The sequence below is a fragment of the Anoplopoma fimbria genome, chromosome 19, assembly GCF_027596085.1.
Source record: "Anoplopoma fimbria isolate UVic2021 breed Golden Eagle Sablefish chromosome 19, Afim_UVic_2022, whole genome shotgun sequence".
NCBI classification, from domain to species: Eukaryota; Metazoa; Chordata; class Actinopteri; order Perciformes; family Anoplopomatidae; genus Anoplopoma; species Anoplopoma fimbria.
In genome coordinates this window covers 16407011-16421823 of record NC_072467.1, presented here as the reverse complement: position 1 = coordinate 16421823, position 14813 = coordinate 16407011, and the positions used below count along the sequence as shown (strand labels likewise).

At 41.3% G+C, this 14813-nt stretch overlaps 1 protein-coding gene across 1 annotated transcript in view; it reads left to right on the top strand.

Annotated features, from left to right (window-relative positions):
* Positions 1 to 5614: 5614 nt before the first annotated feature.
* Positions 5615 to 14813, top strand: part of cmip (c-Maf inducing protein) — a 45243-nt gene continuing 36044 nt past the window's right edge. Inside the window, exon 1 of the mRNA XM_054619709.1 lies at positions 5615 to 6528. Coding sequence (XP_054475684.1) covers positions 6196 to 6528 — 333 coding nt within the window. The 5' untranslated portion in view covers positions 5615 to 6195. The remainder of the gene's footprint in view (positions 6529 to 14813) is intronic.

Sequence of the window (14813 nt, the reverse complement as noted above, 5' to 3'; positions counted from 1 at the left end):
GTCATACACAGTAGCTCCAGGTATCCAGCAAAAGTCACCATGATGATCAAAAAATATTAATGACATTAGGTGCTTTTCTGCTCTGAGGTGAATTTTTGTCAACTCATGCTTTTCAAGGTGCTAAAGTGCGCTCTGTCTAATCAGGGCCTAATGCATTCACTTGAGGAAAAAATATCTCAGAATCTTATATTTTTCTGAATAAACAAGATTTGTATCTCTATTGTCTGCATAACACACTAATTTTGTTGGAAAAAGTATATGCTAGTTTGTAAACACCAGTAAAGCTGCTTAACAATTACATAAAATAGGCAATAGACTCCTCCCCAATTGCAACGCACAACATGCCAGAAAACATATTTAATAAACAGGTAAAGTGTTACAGTAGTTACTTATTTTTTTATATCTGTTACCTATTCAGTCTCTCTTTCAAACTCTTGACCAGAGAAAGTGACTATTAGAACAGTGAAAAGACCAACAAAGACGTTTTCTTATTTCTGTTGAGTTTGAATGACTTCAATTTTCAGTTCAATTCAATTTTATTTGTAAAGCCCAATATCACAAATCCCAGATTTGCCTCAGAGGTCTTTACAATCTGTACAGCATATGACATCGTCCGTCCTTGGACCCTCACACCGGAACAGGAATAACTCCTCCAAAACGTTAACGGGGAAATAAAGCCTCCGGGAGAGCAACTGAGGTTTCGTCTGTTGTTTTGGGTTGTGAATGAAGTGTGAATGAAGTGTGCTTTACAACAATCAGCAAGGTAAAACTACTGTTTCTGTCAATGGAGTCTGGTAGATTCACGGAGCGCATATAACAGCTGTTTCTTTTCATATCTAACTTCGCGAAGTAAGACTTTGTTTTGGTTGAGTTGGTAATTGTTGGAACAGTGAGTTTTCATAAGTTTTGCTTTGAGGAGAATATATCAATTAGATTTTTAGTACGTCAATAAATTACAATAATTGTCCAAATCCCTGTTGATTTCATTTATCATATATTCCTTTCAACACAAAAAAAGCATCTCAACAACCGTATCAAGTTTCCATCACTGTCGATAGAAACTGGAGCAAAAAAAAAAATCTGTGACTAGACTGCAGAGTACTTTGTACCGTCTGGAATAAATGCTGACTGTAACCTTTCCCAATGAAGACAAAGCCAGAAGTTAGTGGGTGTAAGTGGGTTTTTGTCTGTGGGAGAGGAGCCGTAGTCAGGGTTGTAGATGGTCACATGTAAGCGACAACGCGATTTATCAGACGATTTCTTCACATTGGACAGAACATTTTAGTTCCTGGGTCTTTTTTGGCAAGTAGCCTCTGGCAATCCTTTGATACCAATACTACGCAATCACGACACACATTTCCTTCAGGTTACCATAATATGTTGTTGGATATTTCATCAATAAGCTACATTTCTGAACTGCCTGCTTCTTCAGTTCGAAGCACCTGGACACAACAGTGACAGATTGACCTGCTGGGTCACACTGTTCTTTTTTACTTCACTGCGACGTTTCAGATACGATAAATATACATAACCCTTTTCATTGGTAAAAAAGGGTTATGTATATTTCATGTCCTAAATCAAATCATATCCTTGTTTGCCTGAAACCAGCTTTTAATTTAGCAAGAGAACTGTCTCTGGCCGGCTTATGTTTCTGATTAGATGAGAATGTAAGCATTGGCTGATTCAGAAGTGACTGAGAGTGTTGGGATGGTTCTTTGACTGGAAGGCATGACTTCAGGGCCTTTATTGTTCAACATCCGCCCTGCTGAAGTATCCATGACAAAGGCAATAAATCACAGCAGAGGTGTGGCGAGGTGTGCTTCTCTCTCTGTACCGGAACTCCTGGCTGAGTCCAAACCTGATCTGGTGGAATTTAGTTTCTCATGAAGACTAGTGAGCCAGCTAATGGCATCTAGAGGCTGTGATATTCAATACACAATACAATATGATCATGATGAACACACACATAGAGAAAAGGTCAAGGGATGGGAAAAAAAACAAAAAACTGTGTTCAAACCGAGGTTATAATAGTTTGACTTTCTGATTTCATGTTAGTTTAGTTTGGATTTGTTTCAGAGTGTTTGCAAGTTTTTCAGTCAGTATTTCAGAAAGGTTTTAGTTTTAAAGATTTAGTTTTAGTTTGTTTTTGTTAGGGCTAACTGTGTAGGAATGGCCATAATGACAATATTTAATCTAGGCGCCTCATTAGTGTCCTATGTGAAGAATGTGAATTGCAGAATACAGTCCCTGACAAAAGTCTTGTCACTTATCCATTTTGTAGAAACAACAGCTTATAACCTGACTTTTAATTTATCCATTGGTTTTAGAAATGGCTCATATGAAAGCTAAAACCCTCCCAAATTATGTTTAATATACTAAAATAAATTTGCTTCACTGAAGAAAGATTGATCATTTAATGAACACAGAAAGGTCAGATTTTGGCAAGACAAAAGTTTTGTCGCCTACAGAGAGTAATGTGAAAATTGAACAAATAATTTACTTCAAATACAAAAATATGTTGCATAACATCAGTGAATTAAGTAGTGGTGCTGTGAGATCCATATTTAATATCTTGTATGACTTCCATGAGCTTGAAGGACTGCATCCATGCGGTTCGACAATGATTCATACAATTTATTGATGAAGTCATCAGGAATAGCAAAGAAAGCAGTCTTACATGCCTCCCAGAGTTCATCAAGATTCTTTGGTTTCGTCTTCCATGCTTCCTCTTTCATTCTACCCCAGACATGCTCAATGATGTTCATGTCTGGTGACTGGGCTGGCCAGTCCTGGAGCACCTTGATCTTCTTCGCCTTGAGGAACTTTGATGTAGAGATGGAAGTATGCGATGGAGCACCATCCTGCTGCAAAATTTGACCCCTTGTATGGTTGGGAATGTAAGAGGTAGCTAATACTTCTTGATATTTTAGGCTATTGATATTGCCTTCCACCCTGCAAATCTCTCGCACACCCCCATACTGGATGTAACCCCAGACCATGATTTTTCCGCCACCAAACTTAACTGTTTTCTGGGTGAATCTCGGATCCATGCGGACTCCAGTAGGTCTCCTGCAATATTTGCGGCGGCTGTGATGTAATTCAACCGAAGATTCATCTGAGAAATCCACCTTCTGCCACTTTTCCAGCGTCCATCCTTTTAGCAGGCTATGGGCCTTGGCAAATGCCACACGTTTTTTTAATTGCCTTTTGTTTAGTGCTGGTTTCTGGGCACTGATTCGACCATGGAGGCCATTTCGAGACAGAATTCTACAAACTGTCCTGGTTGACACGGGACTTGAGGTGACCAGGCGTGGTGGAGCTCTGCTGCAGTGGAAAAGGGGCTGGCCTTGGATTTTCGAGCCAACAAACGGTCCTCCCGAGCAGTTGTCTTGCGGGGTCTGCCGGACCTGGGCTTGTCAAAAACATCTCCAATCTCTTCAAATCTTTTTCTTATTCTTTGTACTTGACGCTGAGACACATTGAAGGTGTCAGCCACCTCAGCAGTGGATCTGGTCTTCAGCCTCTTGATAATCAACGCTTTGATCTCAGGGTGAATCTTAGGCATGTTGTCAGAGGTCAAGTTGCAGTTGATGTGAAGGTCTGGTGTGCTGGGGTTCTTTTTATACACACCCACTAATTGATTGATCAATTATTGATCACAGGTGAGGCTGTAATCTAGGATTGGGTGCATCATATGACAAGGCGACAAGACTTTTGTCTTTGCAAAAACTGACTCAGTGTGCTTTACCAAGCTGTGAACGTTAGAATGCTTTTCAGCAGTTTCGTTTGGCACCAAAACATTATTTCAAAAGCTGTTGGGATTGAAATTAGCCATTTCTTGTAAAAAAAAATTGATTACAAATATATTTGAGGGGCACTTAAGGTCAACTTGTACCCAAGCGACAAGACTTTTGTCAGGGACTGTACTGCCATCTTTTAGCAGGTCAAGTCGGTTCAGTCACACAAATCCACTCAAATTCCTGCCATCTCCTTTTTGGGTGGCAATACTGAAAGTAAAATGAATTTACAACGGTGTATTTTATTAGTTTAAAAAAACAGGCACAATGTCTAAGTTCAGTTTGAGTTTTTCTTAAAGGACATCACTCCTATTTTGTTTCAGTTTCTAACAACATCATCACTGCTTATTTCTATATCAGTTTTGTTTTTAGTTAGCTATAATAACTCTGGGTCAGACAGAACACAAAGAAGAAGCATTGCAAAATTGATATATTAGCAGTATTACAAACTGTCTGTGGCGACATTCTCTTGAAAAATTACTGTATGAAAGTTTTTCTCCATTGCATACAGACAAAAAATGGTTACACATGTTAAAATGTAATTCCAGACACAACCTACGACTCCAGACGGATACACTCTGAGCACAATACCTTTATTTTCACTGAAACAAAAACTCTAAATCAATAAGGACTGAAATCTTAAGGACCGTCACTTTAAGGGGAGCATGTCACTAATCGATATTGCCATGAAACTTCCCATATGATTACTAACTTACATTCTTTTTTTTTATACTACAAATTCAAATATTAAAACAAGGCATTATCTAATCAAATATATGTTTTACAGAAAAGTTACTCCATAAATCAGAAAATGATGTCAACATCCATTTTAGTAATAAATTGTTTAATTGCCTTTAGAAATCAGGCTATGGATGATTTATGAACAAGCCCCTCTTTAAAACCTACAGAGTATAGATAGGAATTAAACTGTAAAGTTTGGTGTATGTAAGTGTTCCTGAAGTGGAGATTTCTGACTCAGAGTCTGAGAAAATACTCATTTAGAGAAATCAGCCTTTAAAGATATGATTGTTAAAACAAATACATTTTGGTGAATAGAGTAAAACAATAAATAACTAATTAATAGATATCACCATGAAACTTCCCAGGTTGATTACTGACATTAATATATATATATATATATTTTTTTAGTATCACAAGTTTTTTTGAAATGTTATGTTTCAATATGCAAATGAGCATCATCTAATGGTAACTTTGGGGAATTTAGGATAAATCTACAGATGTAAATAGACAAAGTAGTTAAATAAATGTTGTCTTTCCAATATTCTGAATGGATACGTGTTATGGAAGCAATATAGAACAAAATCTCTAACCTGTCCACATCGTGAGGTTGGTAAACTCTACCCTAGTGACGTCACCGGCTCCTCCCTCTCATAATAAACTCAGCCACATGTTGATGGATCCACGTCCTGACAATCAGATCTCCTATGCAACGCTTCCCTGGAAAAAAATTCTAGCTAAAGTGAAAACGGAGGAGGATTCACTAGAAGTCCCTCCATGATGTTTTAAACGCGGGGGGGGGGGTGGAGGAAGTGGGGGGGGGGGGGGGGAGGCGGAGAGAAGGAGGGGTAAGGGGGGGGGGGGTTTGAGCGTGCGCCCTCGGCAGACAGTCGAGCGCAGAAAAAAGACACACGGCTCATCCGCTCGCCTCCCCATTGACGTCAGTCCGGTGTCACATGAACGAGCGGGGACCAATCGGCTGCGGCGCCTGCCGGAGTGCTGGCTCCTTTTTTTTTTTTTTTTTACTGTTTTTTTTTTACACCGAGATAGAGAGCGAGAGAGAGAGAGGGAGAGAGAGAGAGAGAGAGAGAGAGAGAGAGAAAGAAAGACTGAATAAAGAAGGGAAGCCGTGCCAGTGAGTCTGCAACGACCACGAACCCCCCCTACAGGAGCCCAGCGCCCGTCCGCGTTCTTTTCTCCCCCGTCGCGTGTCTCTCGCTGTGGATTACTCGGGTTCGGCACCGGCGGAAGACGGAATGGATAAGGCCATGGTCCCAGCGTATTGAATAGCTCGCTGCTGCTGCTGCTGCTGGTGGGGGGAGGTAGAGCCGAGACGCGCACCGTGGAGACAATTTATGGGGCATTGTGCTCGGAGGAAAATGGTGGATTATTTACACTGTATCATAAAAACCTTGGATATCCTTTCGTAAAACACTGATTGTCGGGTTTCCGCGCCGGTCTCGGCCCTCTCCACGGGGACTCGGTCGTGTTCTAGCGGCCGGTAGGTAGGGAGCCCCCTCCAGCTCGATCCAGACGACCTCATCCACTTCTATTTCTTTCTATACATGTAGGATCATCGCGTCGCTTCAACGCGCTCGCTCTCTCGTCCCACGAGAGTCTCATTCGGAAAACAAGAAACTGCTGGATTACCTACCGAGCGATGGATTTCAACGGCGGCGGCGGCGGCGGGACCAACGAGCTGCACAACAACCAGTTCTATCAGTGCGAGGAGAACAAGCCACTGCTGGGGGAGATGTCGGAGGGGAACAACAACAACACCGCCGCCAAGCTGAGCGCGGGGCCGTGCAAAAGGTCCCTGCACCACTGCAGCAGCGGCGGGATGCGATACAAGCTGCTGCACGAGGGGGACATCCAGGTGTGCGTGGTCAAGCACCCCCGCACCTTCCTTAGCAAGATCCTCACCTCCAAGTTCCTGCGGAGGTGGGAGCCGCACCACCTCACGCTCACGGACAGCAGCCTGACGTCGGCCACTGTGAGTCGCCTTCCGGCCTTTCTCTCTCTCTCTCTCTCTCTCTCTCTGTGTGTGTGTGTGTGTGTGTGTGTGTGTGTGTGTGTGTGTGTGTGTGTGTGTGTGTGTGTGTGTGTGTGTGTGTGTGTGTGTGTGTGTGTGTGTGTGTGTGTGTGTGTGTGTGTGTGAGAAAAAGATTCGCCATAATATATGCAGCGTTTCACATTCCACGGGCAACTTCGGTGTTTGTCTTTTCTTGTGTGGACGCAGCGGTCGCGCGCCGAGATTACGCGCAGTGTGCCGTTGACGCAGTTTACAAGAAAGGCAGCTTGTCACTGCTTTCGTGGCCCCGTTCTGTTCTGCTGATAATAACCCCTCCTCCTCCCCCTCATCCTCATCCTCCTCCTCATCCTCCTCTCCTGTCCTCTCCATCACTTCCATGTGTAACACCATAACCTGTGACCTGTGTTCTCACGCTGGGGTGCAGGTGGCACAAGGTCCCTCGGATGTGTAAGTGTGTAACGTTTCTCTTTATGGACACCGTTTGGCCCCAGGAGGCTTTTAGTGCGTTTGATACTCTAAAACTGAATAATTGAACAAAAAAAGATCTCTTATCAGTCACTTGAAATAGAAGCCCCAACAAGGGGGGGTCTGAGGGGCCCCTTAGGTGTGTGACATGAAACCCTGCTGCAGCAACCTGTGTCCCCCCCCCTAACAACTTGTGCTGCTTCCTGCCCATCTTCTGAAAGGAGAGCAGCGTGGAGACAGAGGAGGCCAGTTTGGCTAAAGAGGTGACGATGCACGGAAGATGCTTTAAACTAGTCGTCAATGCAAATAAAGGAAGGAGGGACCTTACCTTGAATTTCCTGATCTATAAAAATATATAGACTGCAGGCCTTCGTGTTGCTGTTCGGTTGCTAGGGCAACAGCTTTGGTCCATGTGTACTTCCTGTCAGCTACAGCTTCAACACACATTTAAACAAGAAATGCAAAGGAGCCCATGCAAGATGTTTGTGTTGTAGGAAGGTCGGTATTTTCAGGAAATCAGGATCTATTTTCCCCTTAACATACAATATCCCTGTTATTTCTTATCCTTTAACTTGAACACATTAACTAGATATATGGACCATCATGGAGAGGAATAATAATAATATGCAATAATTAACCACAAAAGGAGTAATGTCTGTGCTAATCAAATGCATTGTAATTGTTGGTAAACCAGCAGAATAATACCAAAAATAATAAAAGCCTTTATTTCCTCCTCTGTTTTTATCAACACCTCTGACATTTTCCACAAAGCCAGGCCCAGTGTTTTATCAACACACCTTGTCAGAGGTATTTTTGGATGTCTGCCTATCACACCCAAGCTAGAGAAGTGTGCTGAGTGGCTCGCTGCAGCTTGCAATGTGTTGGAGGCTGTTATTATAGCAGGGAAGACTTGATGCAGTGGAGGGGAATCCCGGACCTGGTGTACCTGGTGTGTCTGCTGGAGATCTGAATTCTTGTTTAGATGATATGGGGCCAGCAGTGATCCCCAGCTCTGAGTGGTTGTTTTACTTTGGGAATCTTGCAAATGTCATTAGGGAAGAACTAAAAGGTCATCTCTCTTATGTACTACTGTCAGGATATAGTGACAGTTTGAGCAAATATAACCAAATTTTGATTATAATTGTTAAGCTTTTAGTGGTGTGCTGTAAGCTCCACCACATATCAGTGATTCTGTATTGATTGTGGTTGCAGTGGGAAACAGGGGGCAGCCGTTGAACTTTGGCCAGTCAACAGCAGCCCTCAGTGACAGGTAGGAAATCATCCCTGTGGGAGCAAGCATTAGGCATAACCCGTTCCTACATCTCTTAAATCCAGATTCACGGAACGTGACTTGTGTTCTTGGCCTACAATGTTTCTCATTGCTGGTGTTGTTGCATTGCCACATCCCAGGTCTCTTGTCACTTAGACAGTGAAGGGGGTATTGTCCCCAGGAAGTTGAATCACTTTTGTGTTTTATCAGTAGAAATAGTAGCTCAATACATTCAGTGAGCACTTCATTTTGTACACCTTTACGGTCTAATGCAATCCAACACAACAGCTCTGCCATCCGGTCGGCCTTTATGAGGCTGGTACTGTTCAGTTTTTCTACTGTAATAGAGTATTAATTATTTAAGTTGTGGCTAGTTGTGTTTTTGTTCTGTATTAGATTATATTGGGAGGTCTTTCTCATTATTTGTTCACTACATTTACATACAAGATGGATCAGAATATTAGAAACTAAGCAGAATATTAGAAACACCTCTAATTTCCCTCTAAACACTTCCCCAGTTGATTACTTGAAATATGACAATTATTTTATGTTCAAAATTCTTATTTAATTTTGTTGACATATTACTCAAAGTTTTTGTATCACCACATAAATCTGAAATAATACTGTGAACAACCATTAAAAAAACTTTTCCTCCATGTTTTCAGGAATCAAATGTTCTATAAGTCAGGCTATGAATGATTCATGAATAAAGCCCTCTGTAACAACCTTCCGAACATAGATAGGAATGAAACTGGATAGTTTGTTTGATGTAAGTGCTACTGAAGTGGAGATTTCTGGCTGAGAAAACAGCCTTTAAAGATATGATTGTAAAATTACATACATTTTACAAAACAGATGTAAAATGTATAATATCACCATGCAATTTCCCCATATGATAACTTACATTAAGACAATCATTTTTTGTATTACAAGTTTTCTGTAATGTTATGTTTAGATATGCAAACGAGGCATTATCTAATGGTTACTTTTGCTGAATTTAACAGTGGTGATTCTTGACCTTTTTAGAAACAGTAGTTTGACCCAAAAAAATCAGGACTCAAAGTTCCCTGGTTAAGGAGAATCTAGCTAGAAGACCTTGAGTTCACTCAAACTACTGTGTGTATGAGGAGACATTCTGTAAACTGAACTTTAGTTGCCTATTCTGCTATTTAGTCCTTTTCAAGCACTATCTTTGAAAAGATCTGGGGTGCTTTATAGTAGGTGCTTTATTGTTCTTGCTTCAAAGAGCCAAATGCTAACAGTCACTGAGTGCTGTGACTGGCTGTCATAAATGATCCTGTAAAACCCCCCAGAGGCTAACGAAAATGTTCGTGCTCTGTAAGCCCACAACGCACCTTGTTGCTTTTGAGCCATTTGAATGCCATAGGCAAATACATATGTGGTTAACATAGTAGAGAGTATGAACGTCACTCAAAATGCTGTCATCTATCATAAGCTGTCCTCTAGTGAACCATAGTCTGCTCTGCATTTAAATCAGGAAACACAATCTGTAAAGACCCCAGTGGTAGAAGTAATGACGCTAATGCTAATTCAGCCATGTGGGTGATTTATCCAGAGATTCTCCTGACTTGTGTGTGTGTGTGTGTGTGTGTGTGTGTGTGTGTGTGTGTGTGTGTGTGTGTGTGTGTGTGTGTGTGTGTGTGTGTGTGTGTGTGTGTGTGTGTGTGTGTGTGTGTGTGTGTGTGTGTGTGTGTGTGTGTGTGTGTGTGTGTGTGTGGATGGCGATCATGTGTCTGACAGTTGCCCTCGCTGACAAAGTCACATATTCTCCGCTCTGTAAAGGCTGAAATATGAGGAAGAGGGTTTTTTGTTCAGGAGGCGAAGCATGAATGTGCATTTCCTGAGTGGCAACGTTGTGCTCATTTTTTTCGAACAGAGCGGTTATGTGGGCCGATGAGAACAATGCTGACCAATTTTGCTCTGCTCTCTTACAGAGAAAGACCGCTTCCAAGAAGGAGGCAAAGAGCGTTGACTCTGCGTCTCCAACAACTTCCCCACGCACGGCGAATAACTGACCATTGTGAGAGTGGAGCTTTGTGAAAGTGAGCGTGGTCGCCCAAGAGGGTTTCATTTGTTTCAGTAACGGAAAGGCTCACATATCCCGTTTCAGTGAAAGCAAAGGCCCATTTTCCAAAATGAGTAGAAAATGACATTGTATCAGTATTAAATGTAGTTGTAATTTAAGGAGGATGCTGCTTCATCCCTCATATATGAGAGAGTTGTGACTCACTCCTTTGACAGACCCGACTGTAGTCACAGACCTAACTTGCATCAGATTTGCGTAAGAAAGGGAGTGTGTGCAAGCAAGCACTTCCTGTGCTCACAAAAGGACCCGAGTTGAAAGGAATCTGGCCGCACCGCGAATGCGAGGGACTCGTTATAGGTAACGTGGTGAGAGACGGAAGCCCTTTTAGAAATCAATGAGGGAGGCTCAAGTTTCCTCTGGTCACATCTGCACTGTCTAATGATTATGTAAGAAGTCTATTTTAACAGTGGCACTCTTTCTAGTACGGGTTGGTGGGATCCTTGGTGTCACTTTTGCTCTTCAACATTTGCAAAAAGAAATCAAATACTACACCTAACAAATTATTTGGCAGTAGAATGATCTGAAAAAGAGAAATGTATTAATTATGTATTTGATAAGTGTACTGGTCTTGCCTTGTAAGCCGTGTGAATGTTCGATGAAGAATAGGAAGTGAGAAAGTTTCACCCTTACAACGTATGAGAACAACAACCAGAAGCCCCTTTTTTTATTCCCACAGAAAAGTTATCCTCCATTCCACTTTGTGAATGAGCTTTAAACTAAAGGCAGCTAATACTGATTATAGATCAGAGAATCTGATGATCATACTTAGCCCACTGATCATGCTACAAAGATAGAAAGATTCTGTAGATTAAGCACCTTTCGTACTGGACAAAAAAATTATTATTATTATTATTATTACCCACTAACATCTTTCCTCAGTGGGGAAGGTCACAATCAGTATTCATTCTTAGTACAAATGATTCTGCGGTAGTGACCGTTATGTATCATCAGTGATGTAAACATGACACTCAAATAAAACCCATCAAAACCGTCTTTGTTAGTGTTTATACAAGCTCTGGTTAGATAATTCGACAGAGACACTGAATAAGTAACAGATATAAAATAATAAGTAGCCAACGTGATATTTTTACTGTTACTGACTTCTGCTTCCAGTGCCGACCGGTGCCTCTGAGATGGTGAACGAGACGCACTACAAAAAATACCAGAACTTGTCTTCTGCTGGTCTACTCGCAATGTGGAGTTAGTCTATCATCTATTTATACAGGGTTTTCCAATGTTAAAAAAACTGCATTTATGCGCTTATTTTTGTGGAAAAAGGGTAAAAGTTAAACACCAGCAGGATGTGATTTAACAACATCTGATAACCCTGATAAATTAAAGTGAGACATTGTCATTGACTTTTAGCAGTCAGAATGTATTGATTAATTTTATTTCAGAATTTACATCGTCACACTTCAAGCACTCAATGCTAACAAGAGCCTGCTGCTTGAATCTGTGTGGTTTATGTAGTGCCACAACTCAGCAGTCATAGCTCTCACTTCCATAAAAAAAAGTATATAAAGTTCATACAACTGTGGTAAAATAGCACGTCATAGAACCTTGTTCTCTTCCAAGTAGGCCTCATTCCCAAGAATGGCCCTCATCCTAATCTCAGCCATCCCTGGAGAAGCAGCAAAAGTATTGTTTTAATGCAGAATGAAGGGAAATGACGTGCAGTGACTACAACCTATGAGGTCACTCACTCACTCACTCACTCTCTCACACACACACACACACACACACACACACACACACACACACACACACACACACACACACACACACACACACACACACACACACACACAGCTTTGAGAGGCTCTGGCCAGGCCTCCCGGACAGGCTGCAGTACTTGTTCATATTCAAATACTGGATCCTCCCAGCTTTGTTTGAACAATGCAGCCATTTGGCAAAGCCTGAGGTGTAGTCGAGAACGATGGCGCTCTCCCCGCCATATTGATTTATGATATTTACAATAGATTTGAATTGGAATCGTTCCCCCCATTCTGCCTTGTTGTGTGTTCGTCTGCGATGTGATGGAAAAACGGAGAAACCAAACAAGAAGGACACAGAGGAGAAGACTATTGAAGAGGAATGAAGACTGCAGACCTGCAGCAGTCATTCTCTATTTGTGACTGTTTTTGGTAGGGTTGTTTTTACCATGTTTAAAAAAAGCCATATTCAGGCAGGGCAGTGGGAAGTCCCACACACCACCCTTCTAAAGCTGTGTACTGTGGAACATGGTGGCACTAGTTTGCATGATTTGATCATTTATGCACAGCTGTTTGATCTTAAGGGAGCAAGATAACACACTGGCACAAATGAAATGTTGATTTTATATCTGCACATCTTCTTTGCATGTTATATATAGTAAACCATCAGATAATCTATGTTTATTCCTTTGTGATGGCTACTTGTTAACTCAGGACTGATGACATATGGGTCCATTTAGTATGAACCTAGAACCGCTCGTCTGAGTCAGTCTGAATAAAAAAGAAAACATCTACCAAACCTTTAAGTCTCACTAGTGAACACATTTTATCTTGTTTGTTTATTCTGTAAAAAAAAAAAAAAACAAGTTCTGGTTTCGCAGAGAGTTATGTGCTGGAACAATTTCTTGTCCATGATGAGGATGTCACTGCAACCAGCCAAGAAACAGTCCGGCACATTACTCCATGTTAACCACAGCTTGGTCTTTTTCATCACTTTGCCTTGTGTAAAAAAACAGATTGTGTCAGGTAGGGATCATAGAGGTGCTAAGAGATGGATTATTTTTTTTTTTTTACCTTCTTACAGAGCCAGACTAACTGTTTTCCCCTGCCTCCAGTATTATGCTAAACTAGGCTAACTGTCTCCTGGCATAAGCTTCATATTTAATGGACAGGCAGGACAGTGGTATAGATCTTCTCATCTTAACTGTTAAGAAAAACGTCAAGCTATTCCTTTGTTTTTAGGTTGTCTATATGACATTCAGAACATCAGTATAGCAGCTCAAACTGTTACAAAGTAAAGACATAGTGGAGTGATGTCTACCTGAGCAGAGAAGGAAGTCACTCTCCATCCGTGTTTGTTGAAAGTCGAGCTTCACTGTGCTCCATTTACGTGCATGTTAGTGCACATGAGCGTGCCCCACTGGTTAGCTAATGGCCGCCGCCCTGCCCTGCTCTCTTATGGCGGTTACAGCTGATAACTCCATCCAGACCCACAGCGTTGGCGCGGTTCCCCCTCAGATAAACTGTTAGCTCTGTCTGCACTTTTGATGTTGTTAGCGCTGTTAGCCGCTGCCTCAGCAGTTGTCTTGCCAAAAGACACCTTTTAAATAAAACTTTTGAATTTAGATAAAAAACTGTCATTGTGACATCTGTATATTTCTGTATCCTTGCTCCTGTAATATTTTAAAAGTGACATGCTTCTTGCATGGAAGTTAACATCAGATAAAGTAAATGACGTGAAGACGGATAAAGTCCAGGCCCATTTCAAGCCTTTCTGTTACTTACTGAACCAGAGTCAACAGAACAGTAAGAAATTCTTCAAAGATGAGAACAAGGACTTATAAAGATCACTAAACAAGCATTCAGACAGAGGTCAAAGGTCTTCGAGCTTCTTCTTGATTCCAAAGATGACCTTATTGACGTAACAACATACATCATATCTGTGGATATAAGAAATGGACATGGAGAAATCAGGGTGGAGAGTTGAGTTAGTAATGAGAGGCTGATTGTGATGAGAGGCAAGTCAAGGAGAGGTTAAATGATATTCAGCCAGAACTGGATTATGTGAAGCCTCGGCTCATTTTATGTGACACGTTAAAACGAGCACGTTAAGTCAACAGTGGTCTCCTCCCATCGTCTGCCTTTTAAAACAGCCTGTCATTACCTTTGGTGGAGGCTTCGCTATCAGTCATTAGCAGTGACCCTGTTCGCTGTTCAAAGGTTCAGCTCTACATACAGGACCAACCAGAGAGCCGCAGAATGGGAGGTTAAGATGATGATGTGACGCCCCATACTTTAGACTTTAGACCCACACCAAGTAATAATAATAGTTTGTATATCCGTTTGTTGCTTCATTTAATTTAGATGTGTTGAACCCAACACTTTCTATATGAGTTGCATTTAATTATAATGAAGGTGTTATTGTACTGATAGTGCTGTGTACTTTACCTTTAGCTAAATGTATACGAATAAATAAAGATTTAGCATTGACAGCAAACAGCAGCTACAGCTAATAGAACAAGAGCAGATCAGAAAACAAGGACACATCCAACTGAAATTTGATAAAATGTATAAAAAACCTCCTGATTTATCAATACTCAGGTGCTGATGTTATTTAATATTTCTTATTTTTTTTAAGAATATGATTAGTCTTTTTTATAATAAACATCGATGTCTTAACACGCCTAACTAA